Below are 27,065 nucleotides of genomic sequence, written 5' to 3' on the forward strand. Positions count from 1 at the left end.
GTCCAGTGTTTGCCTTTTTGTGACTGGTTGGTCTCACTTAGCCCAATGTCCGCTGGGTTGAGTCACCACATTATTTCTAAGCCCGGGGTTGGCACCTCTGCTCACTGAACTTGCTGTGGGGTTTGCTGTACACTGAAGTGGTCCTTGCTCCAGGCTTCTCCTGGCCTCTCTCATGAGTGTCAGTGAGGTCCTCCTCACCATTCTGCTGTCAACATCCCAGGGCTGGCACCATGACTGCAGTTGGCATCCACTTGTGTACATTTCATCTCCAGCTTGGATAAGTTACCACCTGGCATATGGTGTCATAACCGAGAGACAATACCACATGCCCGTAATTGACTGTTTTCCAAGATGAATTCTTTTTCTGAAATCTTATCATCGTCAAAAGGATACTGTGTACAATTGTTTGGGCATGCAGTGTATTCTTTGTCTCTTTATGTGTCATCTCATGTTGTCCTTTTCTTTGTCTCGAGCAAATATTCCTATTTTGTATGCAAGGTTCTGTAGGCTCAGAGAGCCAGGGGCACAAGATGAGTAGATGCCAAAGCGCCATGTGAATACAGAAACTGGGCTTTAACCACCAGGTCGAGCTGGATGGAGGCTTACAGGAATCGAGAGGGGCTTCTGTTTACAGAGTATGGCAAACAATTCACAGATCCATGGAAAGAAAGAGGGATGCCTAGGCTCCACGATTCCTACTAAGTAATTAATAATTAAAGTTGAATCTCATTTTGGCTCTTTTTTAAGTCTGAGGGTATTTGAAAAACTGAACTCACTGTACATGCCAGACTCTATCCTCTGGACCCACCTGGTTGTTGTTCAGTTGCTAAGTCATGTCTGACTCCTTGCAACCCCAATGGACTACAGCACACCAGGCTTCCCTGTCCTTTACCATCTCCCAGAGCTTGCTCAAATTCATGTCCATCAAGTCAGTGATGCCATCCAACCATCTCATCCTCTGTCATCTCCTTCTCCTCCTACCTTCAATCTTTCCCAGCATCAGGATCTTTTCCAGTGAGTTGGCTCTTCATATCAGGTGGCCAAAGTATTGGAGCTTCAGCTTCAGCATCACTCCTTCCAATGAATACTCAGGACTGATTTCCTTTAGGATGGACTGGTTGGATCTCCTTGCAGTCCATGGTGGGACTCTTTAAGAGCCTTCCAGCGCCACAGTTCGAAAGCATCAATTCTTAGGTGCTCAGACTTCTTTATCATCCAGCTCTCACATCCATACGTGACTACTGGAAAAACCGTAGCTTTGACTATATGGCCCTTTATCAGCAAAGTGATGTCTCTGCTTTTTAATTTGCTGCCTAGGTTGGTCATAGCTTTTCTTCCAAGGAGCAAGCATCTTTTAATTTCATGGCTGCGGTCACCATCTGCAGTGATTTTGGAGCCCCAGAAAATAAAGTCTGTCACTGTTTCCATTGTTTCCCCATCTATTTGCCAGGAAGTGATGGGACCCAATGACATGATCTTAGTTTTTTGAATGTTGAGTTTTAAGCCAGCTTTTTCACTCTCCTTTCACCCTCATCAAGAGGCTCTTTAGTTCTTCTTTGCTTTTTGCCATAAGGGTGGTGTCATCTGTATACCTGAGGTTATTGACATTTCTCCCGGCAGTCTTTCTGGCACTTTCATAGCATCATCTTTTAGGATTTGAGATAGCTCAGCTGGAGTTCTGTCACCTCCACTAGCTTTGTTTGTAGTGATGCTTCCTGAGGCCCGCTTGACCTCACAACTCCAGGCAGGATGTCTGATCCTAGGTGAGTGACCGATACCATCATTGTTTTCTGGGTCATTAAGACCTTTTTTTGTACAGTTCTATGTATTCTTGTCACCTCTTCTTAATCTCTTCTACTTCTGTTAGGTTCTACTGTTTCTGCCCTTTATTGTGCTTATCACTGCATGAAATGTTCTCTTGGTATCTCTGATTTTCTTGAAGAGATCTCTAGTCTTTCCCATTCTATTGTTTTCCTCTGTTTCTTTGCACTGGAGACCTCGGTTCCATTTTCCATTCCTGGATCGGGAAGATCCACTGGAGAAGAGATAGGCTACCCACTCCAGTATTCTTGGGCTTCCCTTGTGGCTCAGCTGGTAAAGAATCCACCTGCAATACGGGAGACCTGGGTTTGTTCCCTGGGTTGGGAAGATCCCCTGGAGAAGGGAAAGGCTACCCACTCCAATATTCTGGCTGAGAGAATTCCGTGGTCTGTATAGTCCATGGGGTCCCAAAGAGTGGGACAGGACTGAGCGACTTTCACTTTCACCTTTACTCGATTAGAAGGCTTTTCTTACCCTCAGGCAGCGCTTCTTGCCTTCTTGAGGCTCACACACTTGTGAATTCATTTGCATTGCCTGCTTCTGTTTGCTCTTCTCCAACTAAGCCATTTAAACCAGTCATAATCTGACCCTGGTAGCTCTGAGGCAGCCTATAGTTTTCTGCCTCCAGATCTAGCATTTTAAGAAGCACATAGTGCTGGCTCTCTTTCTGTAGGGTAGACATCCCAGGCTTGGGAAGCAAGAACTTGGAGAATGCTGCCTTTGCAGCAGAACCCCATACTGCCAAACCCTGCTCCCAGAGGTTCTGTGGAACTTTTCCCAGACTGACGATAGGGCGACTCTGGGCCAGTGTCCCCTTCTGGGGATGGCCTGCTCATCCCATTCCTTCTAGAGAGCACTTTGCTCTGAACGGTGACTCTCCCAACATTTACCCCCACTCTCCTCCCGAGGCCTTGTGTGACAGGGACTCATAAAAGCTAGCACTAGGGCACCCAGAGAATCATTTCTTGTGGTTTTGTTCTGGTCTAGTTGTTTTAGGGCAAAAAATCCTCAAGGGTTGGCTTTGTTTAAAAGTGGTTCGCTCAATATGTTTTGTAAAACTTTGGTTGGTTCAGTAAAATAGATTTCTATTTGTGTTGGGTTTAGGAGTAAGAAATCAGTATGATTCATTTTGGCTTTTAATATGCTATGTGCTTCCACTTCATACTTGCTATTGAATTTTCATTTTCATTTCTTGGCTGACTACTTGTATGGGGCAATCTGCGAGTGACGTATTTATGGATTCTGGCAGAAGCGCCACCTGGTTATTGAAAATTGTCTCGATGATTCATCATGGAAGTTTGTCCACATCCACCTATATCTCTAACATAGTGTCTCCTTGGCAGAGTAAAATTAGGGAGTCTTTCGGAATTCCTCACCACCTCTTTCTACACGTATCTGACCTTCCTGGATCCAGACTGTGATGAGAAGTTGTTTGATGATGCCAGTGAAGGGAGCTTCAGTCCTGATAGTGATTCAGACCTGGGAGGATATTTGGAAGATACCTATAATCCAGGTACGGCTTGGAATGCCTTTGCAGGCAGTCCCTGAATTTATTTAAAGCTTGGCATTGTTATAAAGTTGCCCTAAAACTCAAGCACAGAAAATGATTGGTAACTAATACAACAAAAAAGTCTTCAGAAACTTTGACGTATTAAAATGAATAAAAGAAAGTGTTAGTTGCTCAGTCATGTCGGACTCTTTGTGATCCCATGGACTGTAGCCCACCAGGCTCCTCTGTCCATGGGTTCTCCTGGCAAGAATACTGGAGTGGGTTGCCAGTTTAAAAACCTAAACTGCAAAAGTGAGGCTTTTTTTTTTAAACCTAGAGGGACAAAGAGTTTTAGGAATGGAGACTTTTCACAAAATATAAAGAAACACAGTTCCTGAATTTTCAAAGGAGTGGTAGAATGGTCTTGGCTCGATTGGATGTAAGTGATAAAATCTTATGTATATAACATTTCTCAAACTGAGCAAGGTTTGGGGTTGAAGTGACCTGTTTTTCACTTCTAGATAGGACTTGGGATTGGGTCTGTGGGGTGTTCCATAATGTGTAGCTCATTCAAGACAAATGAAAACCAAAAGATTGGATGTTGACTGCTGGCCCTCAGATTGTCTACATATTCAGCTCATCCTGGGATGATGTGATGTAAACACCATCTTGACCTGTATTTTTCTTTTTTTAGAATGAAGTTTTTCCAAACAATAACTTTATAAACACATGCATCATCTATGTAAATCTCTTCCTTTCTAGAGGCAGAGTGGAGGTCAAGTATTTATATCAAAATGTTGTCTTCCATGAAATCTGTTCAGTACTTGCAGCTACACATACTCACTTTTATGCATTTAAGTTGTTTCTGCAGCTTGTTTTCATTGCCTCTTTTTCTTACCTGTGTAATTACAGAAAGCCAGGACGAGCTTGACCAGTATATCAACCACCTTCTGCAAAGCACATCCTCGAAGTGCTATCTGCCACCTCTCTGTAAGAAGACAGAGGACAGCCATGTTTTCAGTGCTATCCATTCCACTCGGGATATACTTTCCGTGATGGCAAAAGCAAAGGGTTTGGAAATTCCATGTATGTTATTAACTTTTCTCTGCCTACTAAAATAACTTCTTTTATGAAAGTAATGTGTGAGCATAATGTACAAGTCAAACGATCCTAAAGGCCACAAAGTGTAGCTGTTTACTGCCTCACCTTTCTCCTCCTCACTGCCCCCAGTCGTTCTACTTAGAGGCAACCACTTTTCAACTCTTAGTTGTTTCTTTTCATATTTATGTATCTTTGAATGACCTAAATCAAATCCCTTATGAGTATACAGTGGAAGTGAGAAATAGATTTAAGGGACTAGATCTGATAGACAGAGTGCCTGATGAACTATGAATGGAGGTTTGTGACATTGTACAGGAGACAGGGATCAAGGCCATCCCCAAGAAAAAGAAATGCAAAAAAGCAAAATGGTTGTCTGAGGAGGCCTTAAAAATAGCTCAGAAAAGAAGAGAAGCAAAAAGCAAAGGAGAAAAGGAAAGATATACCCATTTGAATGCAGAGTTCCAAAGAATAGCAAGGAGAGATAAGAAAGCCTTCTTAAGTGAACAGTGCAAACAAATAGAGGTAAACAACAGAATGGGAAAGACTAGAGATCTCTTCAAGAAAATTAGAGATACCAAGGGAACATTTCATGCAAAGATGGGTTCAATAAAGGACAGAAATTGTATGGACTTAACAGAAGCAGAAGAGATTAAGAAGAGGTGGCAAGAATACACAGAAGAACTATACAAAACAGATATGCACGACCCAGATAATCACGATGGTGTGATCACACCTAGAGCCAGACATCCTGGAATGTGAAGTCAAGTGGGCCTTAGGAAGCATCACTACAAACAAAGCTAGTGGAGGTGATGGAATTCCAGTTGAGCTATTTCAAATCCTAAAAGATGATGCTATGAAAGTGCTGCACTCAATATGTCAGCAAATTTGGAAAACTCAGCAGTGGCCACAGGACTGGAAAAGGTCAGTTTTCATTCCAGTCCCAAAGAAGGGCAATGACAAAGAATGCTCAAACTACCACACAATTGCGCTCATCTCACACACTAGTAAAGTAATGCTCAAAATTCTCCAAGCCAGGCTTCAGCAATACATGAATCATGAACTTCCAGATATTCAAGCTGGTTTTAGAAAAGACAGAGGAACCAGAGATCATATTGCCAACATCCGTTGGACCATCGAAAAAGCAAGAGAGTTCCAGAAAAACATCTATTTCTGCTTTATTGAATATACCAAAGCCTTTGACTGTGTAGCTCACAATAAACTGTGGAAAATTCTGAAAGAGATAGGAATATCAGACCACCTGACCTGCCTCTTGAGAAACCTGTATGCAGGTCAGGAAGCAACAGTTAGAACTGGACATGGAACAACAGGCTGGTTCCAAATAGGAAAAGGAGTACATCAAGGCTGTATATTGTCACCCTGCTTATTTAACTTCTATTCAGAGTACATCATGAGAAACGCTGGGCTGGAAGAAGCACAAGCTGGAATCAAGATTGCTGGGAGAAATATCAATAACTTCAGATATGCAGATGACACCACCCTTATGGCAGAAAGTGAAGAGGAACTAAAGAGCCTCTTGATGAAAGTGAGAGAGGAGAGTGAAAAAGTTGGCTTAAAGCTCAACATTCAGAAAACTAAGATCATGGCATCTGGTCCCATCACTTCATGGGAAATAGATGAGGAAACAGTGGAAACAGTGGCTGACTTTATTTTGGGGGGCTCTAAAATCACTGCAGATGGTGATTGCAGCCATGAAATGAAAAGACGCTTACTCCTTGGAAGGAAAGTTATGACCAACCTAGACAACATATTAAAAAGCAGAGACATTACTTTGTCAGCAAAGGTCTGTCTAGTCAAAGCTATGGTTTTTTCAGTAGTCATGTGTGGATGTGAGAGTTGGCCTGTGAAGAAAGCTGAGTGCCGAAGAATTGGTGCTTTTGAACTGTGGTGTTGAGAGTCCCTTGGACTGCAAGGAGATCCAACCAGTCCATCCTAAAGGAGATCAGTCCTGGGCGTTCATTGGTAGGACTGATGCTGAAGCTGGAACTCCAATACTTTGGCCACCTGATGCGAAGAACTGACTCATTTGAAAAGACCCTGATGCTGGGAAAGATTGAGGGCAGGAGGAGAAGGGGATAACAGAGAATGAGATGGTTGGATGGTATCACCAACTTATTGGACATGAGTTTGGGTAAACTCCGGGAGTTTGTGATGGACAGGGAGGCCTGGCATGCTGCAGTCCATGGGGTTGCAAAGAGTTGGACACAACTGAGCACTGAACTGAACTGCTGTCTTTGATGCATCATGTTTATTCAGTATCTGTGACCTTTCACTTATGCAGGTAAGGAATTCACCTGTCTTAAATCACCACTCCTCTGCTTCACTTCCTCTAACCTGTCCATGCAGTTGTATTAAGGTTTAGTTAAATCAGTATTCACTATTTCTGTCTCTGTATGTATGTAAATATTATTCCCAACTCAGTATTATAGTATACTACATTATCATTTTTGCTTTTCATTTTTTTCTAAAAATAACAGTTGCCCTTGTAATTAGCTTCACTTCCCTCCAGTGGCCACACACTAGAAACTTCCACAAGGTCAGGCATATGTATGAAACTCATGGTCCCACTGCTTAGAGTCCAAAAGTTTCCTCCTGTCTGACTGATTGCTCTCTAGGCCTTTTGCATACCTGGCATCCTGGGTCTCTTCTTTATTATAATCCTTGGAATCTCCTTTGTTTATCTCTTCAGTTGGGTTCCCCGGTTCTTGATTCTGGCATATTCTCCCTTCTCAATTTATTCCTTTGGTAGAATACATTCTAGAATAGTTTCAATAGTTTCACTGTAACAGGGCCCAGTGATGGTAGCCCTCAGCGTGCATGTTTCTGAAGTTCACTGACCATTTTTGCCTGGCTGCCCTCTGTGTCCATGATGTAGATTTTTTATTTCCAATTGGCTGCATGTGGCATGTAGGATCTTAGTTCCACAGCCTGGGATCGAACCCATGCCCCCTGCAATGGGAGTGTGGAGTCTTAACCACTGGACCTCCAGAGAAGTCCCCAGGATGTAGATTTTATCCTGAAATCTTCCTTCACCATCATACTGGAGAATTCCTTCTTGGCTCTCCTATTTTATGTATCTCAGCTTTTCCTCTTGGTTAGCTTACTGTCTTATTTGGTGGAGGACATCCAATAGTTCCCTGGGAAACAGTTTATGTCAGGTAAAATTGTTGAGATCTTTCAAGTCTGAAAACTGTTGTTCAGTCACTAAGTTGTGTCCAGCTCTTTGCAACCCCATGGACAGCAGCATGCTAGGCTTCCCTGTCCTTCACTGACTCTCGGAGTTTGCTCAAACTCATGTCCAATGAGTCAATAATGCCATCCAACATCCCATTCTCTGTGGCCCCCTTCTCCTGCCTTCAATCTTTCCTAGCATCAGGGTCTTTTCTAATGAGTCGGCTCTTTGCATCAGATGGCCAAAGTATTGGAACTTCAGCTTTAGCATCAGTCCTTCCAATGAATGTTCAGGACCGATTTCCTTTAGGATTGACTGGTTTCATCTCCTTGCTGTCCAAGGGACTCTCAAGAATCTTCTCCAGCACCACAGTTCAAAGGCATCAATTGTTCGACACTCAGCCTTCTTTATGGTCCAACTCTCACATCTGTACATGACTACTGAAAAAGCCATAGATTTGACTATATGGAACTTTGTCGGCAAAGTGATGTCTCTGCTTTCTAATATACTGTCTAGGTTTGTCATAGCTTTTTTCCAAGGAGCAAGCGTCTTTTAATTTTATGACTCTAGTCACTGTCTGCAGTGATCTTTGGAGCCCAGGAAAATAAAGCCTGTCACTTTTTCCATTTTCCCCCATCTATTTGCCATGAAGTGATGGGACCCGATGACATGATCTTAGTTATTTGAATGTTGAAGTTTTAAGCCAGCTTTTTCACTCTCCTCTTTCACCCTCATCAAGAGGCTCTCTTTAGTTCCTCTTCACTCTGTGCTGTTAGAGTGGTATCATCTGCTTATCTGAGGTTGCTGATACTTCTCCTGGCTATCTTGACTCCAGCTTGAGCCTCATCCAGCCCAACATTTCACATGATGTACTCTGCATAGATGTTAAGTAAGCAGGGTGACACTATACAGCCTTGATGTACTCCTTTCCCAATTTTGAACCAGTCCGTTGTTCCATGTCTGGTTTTAACTGTTGCTTCTTGACCTGCATACAGGTTTCTCAGGAGGCAGGTAAGGTGGTCTGGTACTCCCATCTCTTTAAGAATTTTCCATAGTTTGTTGTGGTCTACACAGTCAAAGGCTTTAATGTAGTCAATGAAGCAGTAGTAGATGTTTTTCTGGAATTGCCTTGCTTTCTCTATGATCCAACAGATGTTGGCAATTTGATCTCTGGTTTCTCTGCCTTTTCTGAATCCAGCTTGTACATCTGGAAGTTCTCAGTTCATGTACTGTTAAAGCCTAGCTTGAAGGATTTTGCTAGTGTGTGAAATGACCACAGTTGTGCAGTAGTTTGAACATTCTTTGGCATTGCCCTTCTTTGGTATGGGAATGAAGACTGACCTTTTCCAGTCCTGTGGCCACTGCTGGGTTTTCCAAATTTGCTGGCATATTGAGTGCAGCACTTTTATAGCATTATCTTTTAGGATTTGAAATAGTTCAGCAGGAATTCCATCACCTCCACCAGCTTTGATCGTAGTAATGCTTCCTGAGGCCCTCTTGACCTCACAACTCCAGGCAGGATGTCTGGCTCTAGGTGAGTGACTACACCATCATGGTTATATGAGTTATTAAGACCTTTTTTGTACAGTTCTTCTGTGTATTCTTGCCACCTCTTCTTAATCTCTTCTGCTTCTGTTAGGGCCTTACTGTTTCTGTCCTTTATGGTGCCCATCTTTGCATGAAATGTTCCCTTGGTATCTCTAATTTTCTTGAAGAGATCTCTAGTCTTTCCCATTCTGTTGTTTACCTCTATTTGTTTCCACTGTTCACTTAAGAAGGCTTTCTTATCTCTCCTTGCTATTCTTTGGAACTCTGCATTCAGATGGGTATATCTTTCCTCTTCTCCTTTGCTTTTTGCTTCTCTTCTTTTCTCAGCTATTTCTAAGACCTTCTCAGACAACCATTTTGCCTTGTTGCATTTCTTTTTCTTGAGTATGGTTTTGATCACTGCCTCTTGTACAGTGTTACGAACCTCCGTTGATAGTTCTTCAGGCACTCTATCAGATCTACCCCTTGAATCTGTCACTTTCTGTGTATAATCATCAGGGATTTGATTTAGGTCATACCTGAATGGTCTAGTGGTTTTCCTTACTTTCTTCACGTTAAGTCTGAATTTTGCAATAAGGAGCTCATGATCTGATCCACAGTCAGCTCTCGGTCTTGTTTTTACTGACTATAGAGCTTCTCCATCTTCGCTGCAAAGAATATAATCAATCTGATTTTGCTATAGACCATCTGGTGATGTCATGTGTAGAGTTACCTCTTGTGTTGTTGGAAGAGGGTGTTTGCTATGACAAGTGTGTTCTCTTAGCTACAGATTTTCCCTATCCATATGAGAGTTTGGCTGGGCATAGAATTCTAGATTGAAAAAAATTTTCTTTGATAATTTTGAAAGCCTCCCTTCACTGTCCTCTTGCTGTCAGGGTTGCTGTTGATAAATCTAAACCCATTCTGATTTTTGATCCTTTAAATGTAAACTGTTCCTCTCTTTCAAAGTTTTTAGGTTTTTCTTTACTCTCAGGTTCTGAAATTTCAATGGTGTTCCTTGTTCTGGGTGTATTTTCATCTGCTGTGTTGGCTGCCCAGTGGATCTTGTCTATCTGGAAATGTCTGTTTTTCAGTCCTGTACAGTTGTTCTGATAATTTCTTGATTCATTTCCTTCCTTACATTTTCTCTGTCCTGTCTCTCTGGTACTTTGTGATTCTAATATTGACCTCCTGGAGAAGTCTTTTATCATTTCTCTCCTGTCTTTCATTTCTCTGTCTTTTGCTCGGTTCTGAGGACAATTGTTTGAACTTTTTGTTCCACCTGCTCAATTGACTTTTTCCTATTTTGCTGTCACGGTTTAAATCTTTGTTCTCTGAATTGTATCTCTTCTTGTCTCATGCATGCAATACAATTTTTATGACTCTAATAAAGTTAATGGCAGAGATTTTTGGTTTTGTTTTTACATTTTCTTCTCCCTAAATGGTCTCCCATTTCCCCCAAGTCAATGTTTCCTGTTGCTTTTGGTCTCTGTCTTTCACATTAGTCTTTCCTCCAGTGCTGGGTGCCCCTTGGTTATCTGCTCATGCATGAGAACCTCCAAGCCTGTGAGTGGGGCCTGTTGTTTATGGGTGTAGGCAGGGCAGATTTCCCAGAGATGTTCTACAATCTTCCTTCGCAATGTCCTTTTTAACCGGTAAAGGTCTGATTACCTATACTGTCACATATTCCCCCAAGGCATTTAGCCATCCCTTCAGACACGTGGGTCAGCACCCCCTCCAGAGACGCACATACCACCCCCTTTATACCCTCTTCAGAGAGACCCTTTAGTCTTCTATCGGTGAGCAAGGCTGTTGCCATGGTATGTGGAGTTGCAGAAGGCATCTAGGGAGCTCACTGCTTCTCACACAGCTTCTTCTCTGTCTTCCTTCTTTTGGATACCCTCTCTGGACCCCCAGGTGCTAGAGGTCCATGGTGCAGCAAGCTCCTTAGACTTCTGAGGATTCTCTGGTAGAAATTTGACTGGTGCTTGTTTTCCCCACTGTAATCTTGGGGTTTGGTTGCCTTGGGTCTACTAAACCAATTGTCTTTTATCCATTAGCTTTCCAACTCTATTATTGTCTTCTGCTCAGCTTCCCTAGTTTTTAGGATTTGCCTTTTTTTTTTTTTTTTTAATTATTTTTGTACTGTTATTGGGGGTTTAAGAGAAAGTAAAATTAACACTTATGTTTAATTCACTAGTATAACCTGGAGGTTTATAAATGCCTTTTAAATATACCACATCTTTACCTTGAAAACTCATTTTCTCTAGATGATACAATATAACCTGGCAGAAAAAGACAGCTTAATAACTAAATATTGATAATAACATCTCATTGTTGTTTAGTCACTAAGTAGTGTCTGATTCTTTTGCGATCTCACGTACTGTAGCCCACCAGGCTCCTCTGTCCATGGGATTTCTCAGGCAAGAATAGTGGAGTGGGTTGCCATTTCTTCCTCCTGGGAATCTTCCCAACCCAGGGCTTGAAACTGGGTCTTCTACAGTGCAGGCAGATTCTTTACCGTCTGAGCCATTGCACAGTAGGTAGATTCTTTAATGTCTGAGCCACCAGGGAAGCCCCTCAATGATAACATCTAAAGGTGGTTAAAAGAGGATTTCCCTGGTGGTCTAGGGGTTAGGACTCAGTGCTTTCCCTGCCAGGGCCTGGGTTCAGTCCCTGGTCAGGGAACCAAGATCCCACAGGCTCTGTGGTGTGGGCTCCCCTCAAGGTAAATAAAGGTGGTTATAAAACAGAAGCACTAACACCCTGCAGTGGCAAAGGGACACAAATAGTGGACAGGACCTTGGACAAATGGTCTACTGTCTCTGGGTTTCAGTTTCCCCATCTGAAAGAAAAAGAAGTCGGAGTTGATCATTTATTTCTAAGGCCCCTTCCAGTCCTACTTGCTATGTAGTTTCCCCTGAATTCTAAGAGAGAAAAGTGAAAATATATTTCTTAAGCCAAGATCTCTGTCCTGTTCATTGCTTGTTTCCACATTTAGCACATGATCTAGCTACATGAAAAATTCTTTTTGAAATTTAAGTAAGTAATCATTCCTTATTTGGTTTGTATTGAATAAGGAGTAGCCACCTTAGCTCTTGAAAATTTTTTTTTTATCCTTTCTCCTGCTCAGAGGAGCTCTTTATTCTTTTTTTCTCTAGTTGTTCCCATGGCTTTGCCAACTAAAGTTCTAAGTGCCCACCGTAAATCGCTGAATCTTGTTGATTCTCCTCAGCCATTCCTAAAAAAGGTAAAGTATTTGGGATCACTTTTTCAAGAAGTATAATGTTCTTTTGTGCTGGTGTAGTCCCAGGAGCTCTTGTTAAATGGTTTACCTCAAAAGAAAGACCATATTTCTTGATATGTAGGACTTGTAGGGTTAGAAGCTGGGTTTTCATGTGCACCCACTTTGGTGTCTGGATTGTGGTTTATGTCTGTCTGTACATTGAATTTGACCCAGACCTTTATATGTTGGCATGGAGAAGGCTCCTGACATTCTGCCACTCACCAGAATCTGTGCCACCCAAAGAAAACACGGCAGCTTGCTACCAATCCTGGCCTCTCTGGGACCATCAGCCAAGGCTGGGTTGCTTTCAGAGCAGGGCAGGAAACCGGAAAAAGATTCCTCTGGAGAAGAAACTCTCAGAATATTCCCCACTAGTTCCCATAATTTGTTACGTTATTCCAAATCTCCTTTGCTTTTATCAGAAAGATTTGGCATCTTTTGGAGACTATTTTAACCACAATTTTATGTTGTTTAAAACTCACATTTTGTGTTTTGCCTTCAAAAAATATTCTATTGAAGTTTAATGTATAAAAAGTATATAAAATATAAGCATAGGGCTAAGTGAATTATCACCAAGCCAACAGACCCATGTGAGGGACAAGCGCCTTTGGTGCCCCACCTGGCCTCTCCCTCCACAGGTAACTTCTAACACCAGGGTTGGTTTTGCCCATTTTTGACCTTCACATAAATAAAATTTACACAGATTTTAACCTGTTCAGTCTCCTGTAGACAACGACTGACATAGTGATTCACTGGTCAGGAAAAAAAAAAGCCACCAAAGATCCCACGAAAACCTGGAGAATGGCACAGCAGCAGAGTGCCAAGACCGGGTTGGTGTGTCACTTTCTCATCTTCTGTAAGTGCATGCCCAGCCCCCAAGCCCTGCTTTTTGTCTTTTGTATGGACAGGCCCCTGAAGATGACTTCCAGTTTCCCAGAGATGACCATGGCGACGTGGACTGTGAGAAGCTGGTTGAGCAGTTGAAAGACTGTTCGAACCTACAGGACCAAGCAGACATTCTATACATTCTGTATGTAATAAAGTAAGTGCAGGATCTTGGTGAGGTCCAGCTTTCTCTCTTCTCTGTGGCTTTGGCCTGGCAGCCAGCTGCATTATGGTTGTAGTCACCCAGAGTACCCAGACTCCATCCCCTTCTGTGCCTGCTGAAATGAGAAGACTGGCTGAAGCCAGGATCTCACCGTTTCCTGATGTCAGGCTTCTGTTTCAAATGGACAGAAGATAACACGGTCCCGTGGCCCAAGTGAGGCTCACAGGCCGTGGGAGGGCCCAAGCACTTGGCACGATGCCCACTGATGCATTCCCTTCCTGCCAGGTGAGCGCCACTGCGAGAGAATCTGGCTTCTCAACGTTCTGGGCCACACTTGGAGGGTTTTCCATCTCTTGACAGGGGTCCCAGCTGGGACACGAATCTCTCTGGACAGCACGGGGTCACTGTTCACAACCTCCTCAGTGAGCTCTATGGGAAGGCCGGCTTGAACCAGGAGTGGGGTCTGATCCGCTACATCTCCGGCCTCCTCCGGAAGAAAGTGGAGGTCCTGGCTGAGGTCAGAGCCACTGCGTGTGTGCGGGCTGGCTGTCTATCCTTTCTAGCCCCATGCTCTCTTCCTATTAGGAGAGCTGGAGGCAAGCACCTTGTATTTGTAAAGGAAACACGGTATTTAATACACAGATGGAGCAGGTATTTGTCTCCTGATCTCCCACAGCTCTTGGAAGGTGGACAGTGCAGTTGAAATTCAGACTGATTAGTTTTGTTGCTTCTTATCTGCAGAAAAGGATTTACCAAGAAATAAAATGAAAATGCTCTGTGGTCCAGCACCCTCCTAACCAGAACGCTCTTATTTCTGCACATCTGTAGTACAGTCATCAGGGATATTTTAACCCTGAGGCCCTGCTAATTCCAAAACTGCTTTCTATAACACTCAAGGTCATTATTATAGTATTTATTATATGTGAATAATGGGGAAACTGGCAATTTAGGACTATAATATGGTCATTAAGTCTTAACATCGGTGTTTTAAGACTCAGGACTCACGGCTAGGCCCTGCAGAGCCAGGCCTGGGGCTACATTCTGGGAACACAAAGACCACAGGGACCCAACTCAGCCTGGGTTTCTCAGCCTGGAGTATGTATATGAATTTTCAAATAAATGGCAGCATAGGTCAAGTTTATAAAGGAAAATTTATTGGCAGCGACCCTTCCCCACCAGCTTTGCTGATCTTTCTCCCCTCACCCTCTCCCTGACCATGCAGGCGTGCACGGACCTGCTGTCACACCAGAAGCAGCTCACAGTGGGCCTGCCCCCAGAACCCCGGGAGAAGACCATCTCTGCGTAAGTCTTCAGCTTGTGGGGGGACTCAGGTTCGGGGTGGGGAGGACACCTCAGCACCATCTACCATTCAGGAAAAGTCTTTTAAGAGATCCTGTCGCTTGAGCCCTGCCACGTGGAAAATGAGGCTCTTCCATGGAGGGCTAGAGGTGCTTATAGGCGTCATCCATGGTGTTTCTGTGCTGCTGCTGTTTCCTAGGCCTCTTCCCCCCGAGGAACTCACAAAGCTCATCTATGAAGCCAGCGGGCAGGACATCAGCATCGCCGTGCTCACACAGGTCAGTGGGCCGTCTCTGGGCAGCAGGGGCGTGTCCGCCACCACTCAGCCTCTGAAACCCCGTCTCGTCATGTGTCTGTGTCAGGAGATTGTGGTGTACCTGGCGATGTACGTCAGGTCTCAGCCCAGCCTCTTCGTGGAGATGCTCCGGCTCCGAATTGGACTGATCATTCAGGTGATGGCCACGGAGCTGGCGCGGAGCCTGAACTGTTCAGGTGGGATTCTCAAGGGCGGCTCGCACTGCTTGAGTTCACCCAACTCTCCCTTTTCCTGCCACCAGTCTTGTATCTGGGAAAACTTAACATGTTTGTTTTCAGGAGAAGAAGCTTCTGAAAGTTTGATGAACCTCAGCCCTTTTGATATGAAAAATCTCCTGCACCACATCTTAAGTGGCAAAGAATTTGGTGTTGAAAGAAGCAGTAAGTTAGTCTTTCTTTGTTTCCTTTCCTTTTTCATTAATCCTCACCCCCACCAACCCCCACTTCCTTCCTCCTATACCTAACTCTAACACATCCCTGCCTGTGCAAATACAAATGAATCTCACAATTGCATGAGAATTACCATATTGCCTGATGTCCACAGGCATCTCCTTTACTCATGTTGGTGTGGGGGCACTGCAGAGAAACCTAACGCAGCCAGACCACTCCCACCACAAATAAGGAAGATGAACTAGAACAAGGAGAAAAATCATCACCAACCAGTACAACCCCTGGGAGAAATGAGAACACATTTCTCCTAAGACTGAACTTGTGGGGTACAGTCAGTAGACCACAGCAGCAACAAGGGAAGACTTGGAACTGTGTGATTCCCTCTTAGGAAGGACGTGGCTAGCTAAGACAGCTCTCCCTTGTCCAAGGTCACAGAGCTAGCTGGTGACAGGGCCTTGTGAACCTCAGTTCCACACTTACCAGGGTGTCTGGATGCTTTCACAGACCACTGAATTAGAACTCTGTACTAAATTCCCTTTATTTTACATAGTAGATGGACTGTAGAACATCTGTTGCTACAGGTAGACCTTTCTCAAAAGGAACCAGGATCATTTCATGATCCTTTGAAATTACTAAAAAGTATTAGATGCACCTTTACTACATTTACAATACCATGAACATGAGCTTAGTGCACAGTGAGCCTGATCAAATGCTCATTTCCCTCTAGTCTTGGTTTGTTTTTCATCTATAAGATGCACAGCTGTGACGGCTGCAGGAAGAGGCCTCAGCGCACTGCCCCACGTGTTGCCATAGGCGATTCCACCAGAAACAAAATCGTTTTGCTTTCCTTTCTTCCTGACCTGCTTGGACTGCCAATTTTCAGAGAGCTTTTGAAAAGGCTGTTTCAAAAACATTGTGGGTTTAACATATTCCAAAGTGTACCTACCTGTCATCCTGTCGCAGTGCAGCCTCCTTCTGTGCTCACTCTTCACCAGAGCCTGGTTCTGCTCCCCTCTCTCTCTCACCAGGAACTGACCTTGCCTCCCTCCCTCCAGGCCAGCCCCCACAGCACTGGAGAGCTGGCTGTCCCCCGTGGTCCTGTCACCCGAGGCCTTTCCCCATCTGGCCCTTGTCAGCTCTCCGTAGCAGCATCCTCTCCCTTCTCCAAGCTCCAGCCTCCCCTTCCTGCCAGGCTGTGCCCCTCTTCTCAGGGCTGGTTTGTTCAGGCTGCTACTCCTCCCTGGTCCCACATGTGGCCATCTCCGCCCCACTGGAGGCTGCATAGGCCCCACTGACTGTGCCCCTCACCCCTGGCCCTGTGCACATAGCTCTGCCACCGTTTGCGGGAACCAACTGCTAAAAAAAAAAAAAAAAGAAGCAGCACTTGGTCTAGGACCTCCCGGGATGAGCAGCTGCTGGAGATGCATCCACTGGGGAAGCAGTGCACCTACCTTCATACCTGGGCTCCCGTCTAGTCACAAAGTAGTAGCTACAATCTCTGTGCCTCCTTTAAGGAGGGTTTTTATTAACATTGGGCCCTCCCTGTCTTCTAGGACAGACTCCGAGTCCTTACCTCCTGACATCAGAGAACTTAGGCAGTGCCCACCAGCCCTGCAGTCAGAGTAGTTATCTTCTTCCTTCCTTCCATGCCTTCCTCAGCCAGCCTGGGCTTTCTGCCTCCATTTGACAGCGTCTCTCTCAACTCCCCAACTATTTTTTTTCCTATCTGACCATGTTTTCAAATGCCAGACAAACACAACCAAATGCTGGGCATAGGTCATTATAAACTCCACTTCAACACTGCCCCCCAACTCCTTAAGTGCCTCTTTCCCACCTCTCCCTCCACCCGAGTTTCCTTTTGTGATACACTACTTTCTCTTACCAAGCCCCTTCTAAGCTCTGTCCTCCTCTAGACCAGAGGTCAGCAGACACTGTCTGTGAAAGGCCAGAGGGAACCAGTCAGGCTCCATTTGGTCACAGGCCTCAGCTTGGCTGTCACAACCTGAACATAGACACAGACCACATGTCAGCAAAGAGAAGCCAAAAAACAATCCTGGACAGCAAAACTTGAATTGCATATGATTGCATGTATCCTAAGATACTATTCTAGAGAAGGAAATGGTAACCCATTCCAGTATTCTTGCCTGGGAAATCCCACGGACACAGGAGCCTGCTGGGCTACAGTCATGGGGTCACAAAGAGTTGGACACAACTTTGCAACTAAACAACAACAAAGATACTATTCGTTTGTTTTTTTTCCCCCAACAATGTACAAAGTCATTCTTACCTCATAGACTGTGCGGAGACAGACAGTGGGTCGCCTCTGAAGTTTGCTAACCCCTGCCTTTCAGCTTTCTTTCCTCTGTGGGGAGGGGGTCACTGAGGGTTTGACTGACGTATCCAGCGCTGCCTGGAACTGCTTCTATACAAACAACATCAGTAATCATTGATTCGGGACATACAGTTTGGGTGTAAGGTTCGTACTTCACTGACATTGACAAGAGTCCTAGGTTTAAGGTTGCAACTTGGAGGGCTCTGTGATCCTCTCGCGAACTGCTGGGGAGAGCCATGGGAGCACGTGGACATGGTACACCCCTCTGCACCCTGTCCTCCCTCTTGTGCACGGGGCTTAGAAAGGGGTGAGGTGACCAGGGGGTCCGCACGTGAGGGCTGTCTTTGCAGCACCCGAGTGCTCCACCTTTAGTGTGGGTGAGTTCTCAACCAGACCCCTGTTACCCTTTGTAGGCCCGGAGAACAGCACTCTGCAGCCTCACAACACCTTGCTGAGTTTGCTTCATCCTCATCTTGCTCTCTCCCTTTTTCTCTGTACCGGAACCCTGTCTCCAGTGTTAGGAAATACAATCGCCCAAGTCCTGATGGAATTCTGTTCTCAAATGCTCCCTAATTATAATTGAGGCAATTATCATTTATCCTCCTCACAATAAAGTGAACTGATTTGCAGACACATTGGTGAATTTATTTCATCAAGCCAAAGAAATGCAGTGTGGGCTGTCATTCTTTTTATTTAATAAGGACATTGGGTACTTCAGATCTTTTTCTTTAGAGTGGGTGCCAGCAGGCAAACAAAGTCAGCATCGTGCAATCAGATGTGTTTTGGTGGTTTTTCTCCTTTCCTGAAGGAGGAACGCTCAGGATCCTTTTCCAAAAGTAATTTTCAGTCCTTTCAAATGCACAATCCTTGAAATGTAAATATATAAGATAAATATTTAATGTGTTCTGTTCATCAAAATAATATACGTGGTTTGACACAGATAATTACTGAAAAATTGCTGCTAGATATAAAGCTATAGAAGCTTATGAAACTAGGAACAGAGTAATGTCGTCTGAAACCATACACATGTCAAATTGCAAGCAAGGCCAGAAGAGGTCCTGTCTTTTTGCATATAACATTTGTTAATTGTCCTTTATAATTGTTCAGTTTAAGTGGTCCTACCTGTAACTGTTCAATTTTTATAAAAAGAAAACTCAATTTTTATTAAATCCTGAGGTGTCTGAGATTAATGTTTTCAGCTAATGCCCAGTACAAACAGGCCCCTTTGGCTTCTGTTTTCCACTCTCCCCATGTCCCTCCTCCCACTCTGGCTACTCTTCGTGGGTCCTCCCTCTCTGCTGTCCTTGGGCTCCTTATTTGTCTCCACTCCTCTGGGATGGGAGGGAGCCACCGGTGCAACACCCAGCACTGAGGGACTGCCTCGGAGGGGACAGCTGTGAGGAGCGGGTAGGTTCCACTCGGTGGGGCTTCATGTGCCCTTGGGAGGCTTTATCCTGAAGACTGGGCTAGGCCTGAAAGGAGTCCGAGTGGGCAGTGACATGGTCCCCCGTGTACCCTTTAGAATGATCACTGTGTGCACAGAGTGGAGCATCAGTGAGTGGGGCAAGGCCATGGACAGGCCACTGCAGCAGGGTGGAGCCCCCCTGCCCCTTCTGGGATGGCCGCTGCTGTGTCTTCACCTTTGGTTGGCTTGTTCTTCCCTTTCTTGCCCCAAGGCTGGACTTTTATCGGGTGGGCTCAGGTTTCGACAAGGAAGGGGTACACTTAGAGACGTTAAAAGTTATTTTAAAAAACATGCTCAAATCATTGAAGGGCTTTCTGGTCATTCAGTGTTTCCTGCATGCTGCTTAAGTCATGTTCACTGTGTCACCCATTCACTCAAATGCATACTGAGCCCATGCTGTATCGCAGGCCCTGCTCCACATCCTGGAAATGGGAGTGCACAGCTGAATCGGGGAGAGAGAGAGAGAAAAACGAGCACATGCATGTGTCCCTCTGAGGGCGGACGCGATATAATTTCTACAGACCCCTTGTGTGTTTCCCTTGCAGTGCGGCCCATTCATTCCTCCACACCCAGCCCTGCTGTCTCTATCCACGAGGTGGGCCACACTGGAGTCACCAAAACTGAGAGAAGTGGCATCAACAGGCTGAGGAGTGAGATGAAACAGGTAAGAAGAGCTCTCGGTGCCACGAAAGAAGTGGTCTTCCTGTCTGGGCTCAACTGAGAACATGATAGAAGCCCCAGGCATGCAGACCACAGCCCGCCTGGTAAAGGATGAGAGATCCCTCCTGTGCTCAGACATCCCAGAGCCACTCGTGTACCCACACGCACTCATCTTAAGCATTAACCATGTTAGGTGAGCATTCTGGAAAATAGCCTGCCCCATGTTTGCCTGTTGCCAAGAACCAGTCTTTCAAGAGGATCGCAGCCATTGCAAAAGGTCACTGAATCCTCTCTCCATCCAGTGTGTCCTTCAAATGCAACAGTGAAATGAAGGAGTGTAGAAATAGACTGGAATGCGCATGATATCCTTATTTTCCACCATCCATAGGTGTGTCTTTTTGGTGCTCACCTTTAATTCATAATAAATTCCTTCTCGACTGATCCCATAGGACTGCAAGTCAGCAGCCTTTCAGTCCTAATGGGTTGGGTACCATGCTAGGACTTGACAGTGATCTACAGTAGGAAATAGTTTCCTGCTGATTGTGACCTGCAGTGAGAAATGCACTGGGATTTTCTCCATTTCAAACGTGGCCTCAGTAGATTGAGCCCATGAGGCACTAATGGTTACACCCTGCAGGTGGACCAACACTTCCTTGGATGTTCTAGAGGGTGATACAAGTAGTAAGGCAGCCTTGATTTGAAACTGGTTTTTATTTTCTGATATATTTTTGCTTTCAGATGACTAGGCGGTTTAGTGCTGATGAACAGGTGAAACATCTGTCTTCTTTCCTCCTTTACTGTGCTTCATGTTCTTTCTGGCTTGAATGTTGGAAGTGAGGCTGTGAGTACAGAGTCTCAAGCCATGGAGAACAGTTCTGCCCATCGAACAGGCTTGGGTGGAGGCGACTCCACAGGCTGTGGCAGGCATCCCTTGGGACAGGCCGAGCGCTGGACTTGAAAGCAAGAGAAGTGACCTTGCCCCATGCCTTGAGGAAAAAAATCCATTTATCAAACTCTTGGGTTTCATAGGATACTTTGTGAAACAGATGGATGGAGATGGGTTCTGCCTCCGCAGGAGTATCTGTTCAAAAAACAGAACTGAATAGGGACAAGTAGACTGTGGTCACTGATTATAGCAATAGAAAAAATACTGGAGAACCATTCCTAACAATTTCCTGTTTCTGTGACTGAGAGAGCACAGAGTCTCTACTGACGTGCAGATTCCCTGTTCAGTCCCAGGGAAAAACACATGTGCCCTCTCATTGGAATCTATGCTCTTTCCAAGTAAGGAACAGACTTTTCAAACGTCTGCCTGTGCCAGCCACTTGGTGGCACCGTCCCTCTGGTTGCCCACATCCTGATGGCAGTTGACTGGAGCTGAATCTGGGGGCTTCCTTCCGTCTGTTTAATGCTGTCGTTGCTTATTATGGGGACAGAATGATCACTGTTTCTCTTGCATGGGTTTAAGTTCAGTTAGCCAATATAAGTATTGGATTTGGCCACTTACATCAAGGAAATACATTATTCTCTTTCCAAAATTAACATAAAAGATTAGCATCTTGAGGCTGTGACTTTGGAAAATAAGTTGTATCCTAACTTGACAAGTCGCCTCCACATTGACTAGACACGGGGAAGCTCCACACTCAGAGAAAGCGGAGCTCTGCCCCTGCACCGTGGGCCGTCTGCCTTGGGGGTGACTGAGAACTTCCGCCGCCTGCATCCTCCACGTCTTGCTTCCTCGGCTGTTTTCGAGGCTGTTCTATGCTCCTCCTCTCTGCATGCATCCTCTGGTGTCAGTGCACATGACTGAGTGGACTCTCTCTGTTTTGTAGCTCATATCTGTGAGCCAGGCCGCGTCCAGCAGCGCACACTCCTCCAAGTCTGCGGTAAACCATGCATCCTCGCCTCCTCATTTGTGGTGTCCGCATCCTCTCCTTGCCCTTCTCTTGCTCCCCCCACCTCCCTCCCTCCCTCCCCAAGCTGTGAACAGGTTTAAGTGTTAGCATGGGACTGTCACCATGACAGAGGAGAGGCTAGAGAGCAAGCAGAATTGTGGAACTGAGAGCTTTGTTTTTCCATCTTGAGTTCTCTGCTTAGGCTCCTCGATGTGCTGTGAGTGAGCAACGCTCTTCTCACCGATCCCCAGGCGCTTCTGGAACCTTCGGGACAGTGGTTATGCATCTTTCTATTAAGCCACGGGGGTGAACCACTGCCCGCATGAGCTGATGGGCACTTTGTAAATGCTGTGGCCCCACTTGCCTGGAGGCCCCAGATGAGCTGGAGGAAATGTTCTAATTGCACAGGCAAGTCTGAATCTTCCTCCCAAAACTAGAGGGAGAAAACCAGCTGAGTCACTGATGAGTATGGCTGTAAGTACTTTTATTTGTCTCTAATTATTGCCGTATTTAAATGGCAGTAATGAGCCCAGTGGAATAACCCAGCCTAACAGCCTTTTCAAAATAAGACCCAATGAAGTCAAAATGTGTGCTCCGAGAAGCCTCCAGCCCTGTGGAGGTTTAAATTTGAGGTTGCACACCAAGAAAGGAAAACTGCCAGATAGTCCGGAACTCAGATCATGTGTAAGGATGAAGGTTATTCCATCCCCGACTGGGAGGCCGCTGGCTGAGTGGACGTGCGCTTGGCCACAGGGAGGCTGCACCCAGGGAGCCCCGTTCAGATCTCAGGCCCCTGGAGCCTCTCCCGCGGCCTCCGCAGTTGTGGGCGGGCCTGTGGCTCCCAAGGCAGAAGCCAAACTGCTGGCCCTGCCCCAGTGCTTCCCTTGCAGAGGCCAGAATAAATCCAGTGTCCGGGAGGAGGTGAGGAGGAGATGGTACCCCAGCTCTGAGGCAGTCATCACCCCGAATGAGGAGAAAGCCCCATGCTGAGAACAGAATAGAAAGCCACTGAAGAGGAAGGTGGACACACCATGGTCTGAGGCCTTCCTCCTGGGGCTCAGAGCCTCACCCAGCGCTGGGTGTTGTATTCCGGTGGCCCCGGTCCCGCAGCACAGTGACCACCACGCTCCAGGCTCCACAGGAAGAATGCAGTCCCCATGGCCTTGTTCTCCCTGGGCTGTAGGGCTGCCCGCATCTGCACTCAGGGTGCCCGCCTGTGCTCCGCTGCTTGTGTGGAGTTGGGGTTCTTAGCCCCCCAGAGCCCAACCCCTGACCTGCTGGGCCTCTCTGCTGGGCCTGGGGCCTCTGCCGGTGCACCCCCTCTTGGCGGCTGGAGGAGTGCAGGGAAGAAGCTGGGTCACCAAACCGGTAAAGCCAGCTGGTGTTTCTGACTAGTCCCCGGCAGCCCTCCTGAGGCTTCTGAAAGCCACGCCCTTCTGTCTTGCAGAGGTCCAGCACCCCGTCCTCACCCACGGGCACATCATCATCAGACTCAGGTGGGCAGCACATGGGCTGGGGGGAACGGCAGGGCCAGTGGCTGCGCAGGAGAAGGCTGGATGGCGCCATCAACAGGGTCCCTGTGGGATTCTACCAGAAGGTGTGGAAGATCCTTCAGAAGGTGAGCCTGGCTGCTGAGCTGCATCACCCCCCACCACCCAGTGTGACCACCCAAATGTCCCCAGGCGCTGACAAGTGTCCCCTCGGGGGCCAAGTGCCCCTGGTTGAGAAATGCTGGCTGGAAACCGAACCAGTTAGATAAAGTGGCGGCCCAGCTTGTGTGGCACCACCTCTGACCCATTTTCTGAACACAGCAAAGTCTGAAGGGAGGCAAGAGGCAAAGAAGGCCAGGAAGGCTCAGGATAAAATGCTGTGACCCGGCCGACCTGCAACAGCCACGCACCTTGGTCCCTGCAGCTACTTTCTCCCTCCTCAGCCCTGGAGTGTGCCAGTGTCCTGCCAGAGGGACTGTTGGTCTCCATCAGAAGCTTCTATGCAAACCAAGAACCACACAGGCAGGACTGATTTTTTTTCCTCAGTTATTTTTGTTAGCTTATTTCACAGTAGGAGAGGCCAGGAGAGAAAAGTCACCCCAAAGAGGGCGCACAACACCCCCTCCCCAGTCTTCTGCATTCTGCTCCCTGTGAGGTCTCCGTCAAAGCTTGGGCACAGGAGGCCCGAGGGCGCCCTGTCCTCTTAGGTGACTTTGGTGCCCACATGGTTCCTAGAAGACCTTCCCACTCTTCCTGGGGCCTCGCATGCTTCCATCCGGGCTCCTGCTGGCCTGATACCAAGCTGCTTTTATTATGAAAAAGCGGCACTTTGTACAGAGCCAGCACTTGTTATTTATATACATGAGTGTGCGTGTGCGTGTCTGTGCATGTGCTCTAGTCTTTTGTGATTGGTGCTTATTATAGAAACCTTAAAAATAGATGCCTGCGAAGGCATAGAAGGATCACTCTGCCAGCAGGAACCATGAACATCTCCCTTGCTCTGGCACCAAAGGGGGCCTCTCAGCCGCCAGGACTGGGCTGCTGAGTGAAACTCGGAGCTCCCACAGAGGACAACCCAGCAGGTCCCTGGGGCGTTGTTCGTGTGAGATCTGAACAACGCCTGCCGGCTCCTTAGAACTGTTCCATCGAAAACACAGCCTGTGGGCAGTGAGAACAAGCTCTCTAAAAATAACTCTCACAGTCTGGCGTGTTCCACTCCTCGCGCTGGCTTCCAGGGCAGCACAACGTGAGTGTGTATGCACACTTTTTAATCAGGTTCTGACATGTGCAATGTGTGTTCTGCCTCCAGTGCCATGGTCTGTCCATCGACGGTTACGTGCTCCCGTCCTCGACCACGCAAGAGGTATGATGGGAAAAACATACATGCCATGAGTTTTCACCGAGTGCTAGATTTCTTGGACTCTTTCCACTCACCCTTCTTTCAAGCTCATTACATACATACAGGCCATTTGCAAGCCCTATCTCAGGACTTCCCAGGTGATGCGAGTGGTAAAGAACCTACCTGGCAATGCGAGAGACACAGGTTCAATCCCTGGGTCAGGAAGATACCCTGAAGGAGGAAATAGCAATCCACTCCAGTATTCCTGCCTGGAGAATCCCATGGACAGAGGAACCTGGGGGGCCACAGTCCATGGGGTCGCAGAGACACGACTGAAGCGACATAGCACGTGTGCATCTTTCTCAACACTTAACCCTCAAGCTTTACAGTTTTTTCCCACATTAGCATCACCTTTCTTCCTTCCCCCCAGAAACAGCATATCTGGACTCTCCAGATCTCTAGATTGCTCCTGAAAACTCTGGTAAGGGAAGAGTTCCCTGGACCTGTAGCAGCCTCCTCTGACAACAGTCATCTTCCCTGGTTTCTTTACCCCTGTTCATTCTTTAAAAAATTGATGTTTTCATTTTTACCCTACCGAAGACACCATGCTATATGCCACAAAGAATAGTGAAAAAAGAAAAAAAACAAGACATGATCATGTTGATAGAGGTCACAGTCCATCAGGATGGATGACTAATGCTAGGACAGGGCTGGCTGGCTCTCAGCCTCCTGCTTCAGAGGATTCCTGTGAGCAGGATTAGCCCAGTGGCCAGCAAGGAAGCCCTCTGAGTCAGTGGGTGCTGCGGGCGGCGTGGGTGACAGGGCTGTCTGTCCTCTGCTCGCTCCTGACCCGTCTCTGCTGGTCCCTTGGCAGATGACCCCGCAGGAGATCAAGTTTGCTGTCCACGTTGAGTCAGTGCTGAACCGAGTGCCACAACCCGAATACCGCCAGCTGCTGGTGGAAGCCATCATGGTGCTGACACTGCTCTCAGACACAGAGATGAACAGCATCGGGGGCATCATCCACGTGGACCAGATTGTGCACATGGCCAACCAGCTGTTCCTACAGGACCAGGTGGGCGTGCCCAGAGGCAGTATAGCTGGGTTGGCTGCCATTCACCTCTCTCGAAGCTGGAGATCCTGTGTCCAGTAGGAGAGGTGGTTCTTAAACAAAAAATGTCCTCACAGATGGTGAAAAATGTCAACCATTTGGTTTGAAAATGGTTTGTGGCCACTGGGAAATCTTGACCTTTGGCGATGGACAGGCCCCCTTCAGTATAGGTTTTAGAGCCAACACATGTCTGGCCCCGTGTAAACCAAAGTCCAGCTAGGAGAAGCCATCCTCTCATCCTAGAATCAGTGTTGCACTGCCCACGTTCGGCTGGGAGCGCTGGCTCTGCTCACACATTGCCTCTGCCTTTTTTTCCTGCTGCAGGTGTCGACTGGAGCCACGGACACGCTGGAGAAAGACCAAGCCACAGGCATCTGCCACTTCTTTTATGACAGCGCTCCAAGTGGGGCTTATGGGACGATGACCTACCTAACGAAAGCGGTGGCTTCTCATTTGCAGGAACTGCTGCCCAACTCAGGTTGCCAGATGCAGTAGGGCCTCGGTGCTCAGTCTTTCTCTTTCTCGTGGGCACTTCCTTGTGTTCCCCAAGATCCCCTGTGCTTTCCCCAAAGTCTTGCCCATCAGAATCCCTGGCAGGGAGGGGATGATAGTGACACACTTGAAAGCAGTAGACATCCAAACCCCAGAAAGGGGTGCCCCTGAGGAGCACTGGGGGAGTCATCGTCTACACTCATCTCACTGAAACTTTTGTCACAGCATCTGGTCTCCTGGAGTCTGAGGACAGATTAGAAGAGAGTCTCTGTTGAGTGCAGAGTGAAGTGAAAAGGCAGCTTAAATCAGCTCTCGCGGAGTTCCCGAACAGGTTCCATGAGCTACTGACACATCTTCAACATGGAAAGATCCTTCCAGCAGCTGCAAACCTTAACAAAGGGAACATCTTAACAGGGTATGGTCTGTCTGTGGGTCAAATTGTTTACTGAATAGAACATCTCTTTCTGTGGGGCCTGGTTTTCTCGTGCCTGGCTGGCTTTCTCAGCATCTTGTCCTATGGGCATGGCTATCTTCGTGTGACAGTTCTCTCACCCAGATTTAGAAAACTGCTCCCACTTCACTTTGGCTCATGGTCTTCAAGGATTTTATCTTGGCCACCCATGAATTAGGGGTTTCTCCTGCCTTGTGAAAAATCCCACATCTTTCAATCTAACCAAGAAGAAAAAAAGGCAGAGGAGGAGCCAACTCTTCTTATAGCTGGGCCAACTGTTGTTTGGGGGCTGGTGTAGGCAGGGAGTCTGTGTGCACAGGCCTGTGCCCCCACCTCCACCCTCCCACATGGGGTGATGGCCAGC

At 46.6% G+C, this 27,065-nt stretch overlaps 1 protein-coding gene across 6 annotated transcripts in view; it reads left to right on the plus strand.

Annotated features, from left to right (window-relative positions):
* PHKA2 (phosphorylase kinase regulatory subunit alpha 2) overlaps nucleotides 1–26,722 on the plus strand; it is a 93,176-nt gene extending 66,454 nt beyond the window's left edge. For 3 of the 6 annotated variants that reach the window (XM_061135973.1, XM_061135977.1, XM_061135974.1), the window contains 17 exons: nucleotides 3,165–3,334; nucleotides 4,223–4,396; nucleotides 12,290–12,378; nucleotides 13,323–13,456; nucleotides 13,823–13,979; nucleotides 14,685–14,764; nucleotides 14,961–15,039; nucleotides 15,124–15,253; nucleotides 15,356–15,457; nucleotides 19,809–19,927; nucleotides 20,662–20,691; nucleotides 21,756–21,809; nucleotides 23,266–23,436; nucleotides 23,630–23,830; nucleotides 24,618–24,671; nucleotides 25,522–25,722; nucleotides 26,083–26,722. In XM_061135973.1, the coding sequence (XP_060991956.1) occupies nucleotides 3,165–3,334; nucleotides 4,223–4,396; nucleotides 12,290–12,378; nucleotides 13,323–13,456; nucleotides 13,823–13,979; nucleotides 14,685–14,764; nucleotides 14,961–15,039; nucleotides 15,124–15,253; nucleotides 15,356–15,457; nucleotides 19,809–19,927; nucleotides 20,662–20,691; nucleotides 21,756–21,809; nucleotides 23,266–23,436; nucleotides 23,630–23,830; nucleotides 24,618–24,671; nucleotides 25,522–25,722; nucleotides 26,083–26,253 (2,116 nt within the window). In that variant the 3' untranslated portion in view covers nucleotides 26,254–26,722. The remainder of the gene's footprint in view (nucleotides 1–3,164; nucleotides 3,335–4,222; nucleotides 4,397–12,289; nucleotides 12,379–13,322; nucleotides 13,457–13,822; nucleotides 13,980–14,684; nucleotides 14,765–14,960; nucleotides 15,040–15,123; nucleotides 15,254–15,355; nucleotides 15,458–19,808; nucleotides 19,928–20,661; nucleotides 20,692–21,755; nucleotides 21,810–23,265; nucleotides 23,437–23,629; nucleotides 23,831–24,617; nucleotides 24,672–25,521; nucleotides 25,723–26,082) is intronic. The other 3 variants (XM_061135978.1, XM_061135975.1, XM_061135976.1) reach the window with 3 other exon arrangements.
* The last annotated feature ends 343 nt before the right edge of the window (nucleotides 26,723–27,065 follow it).

This window comes from Dama dama, chromosome X, assembly GCF_033118175.1.
Source record: "Dama dama isolate Ldn47 chromosome X, ASM3311817v1, whole genome shotgun sequence".
Taxonomy (NCBI): Eukaryota; Metazoa; Chordata; class Mammalia; order Artiodactyla; family Cervidae; genus Dama; species Dama dama.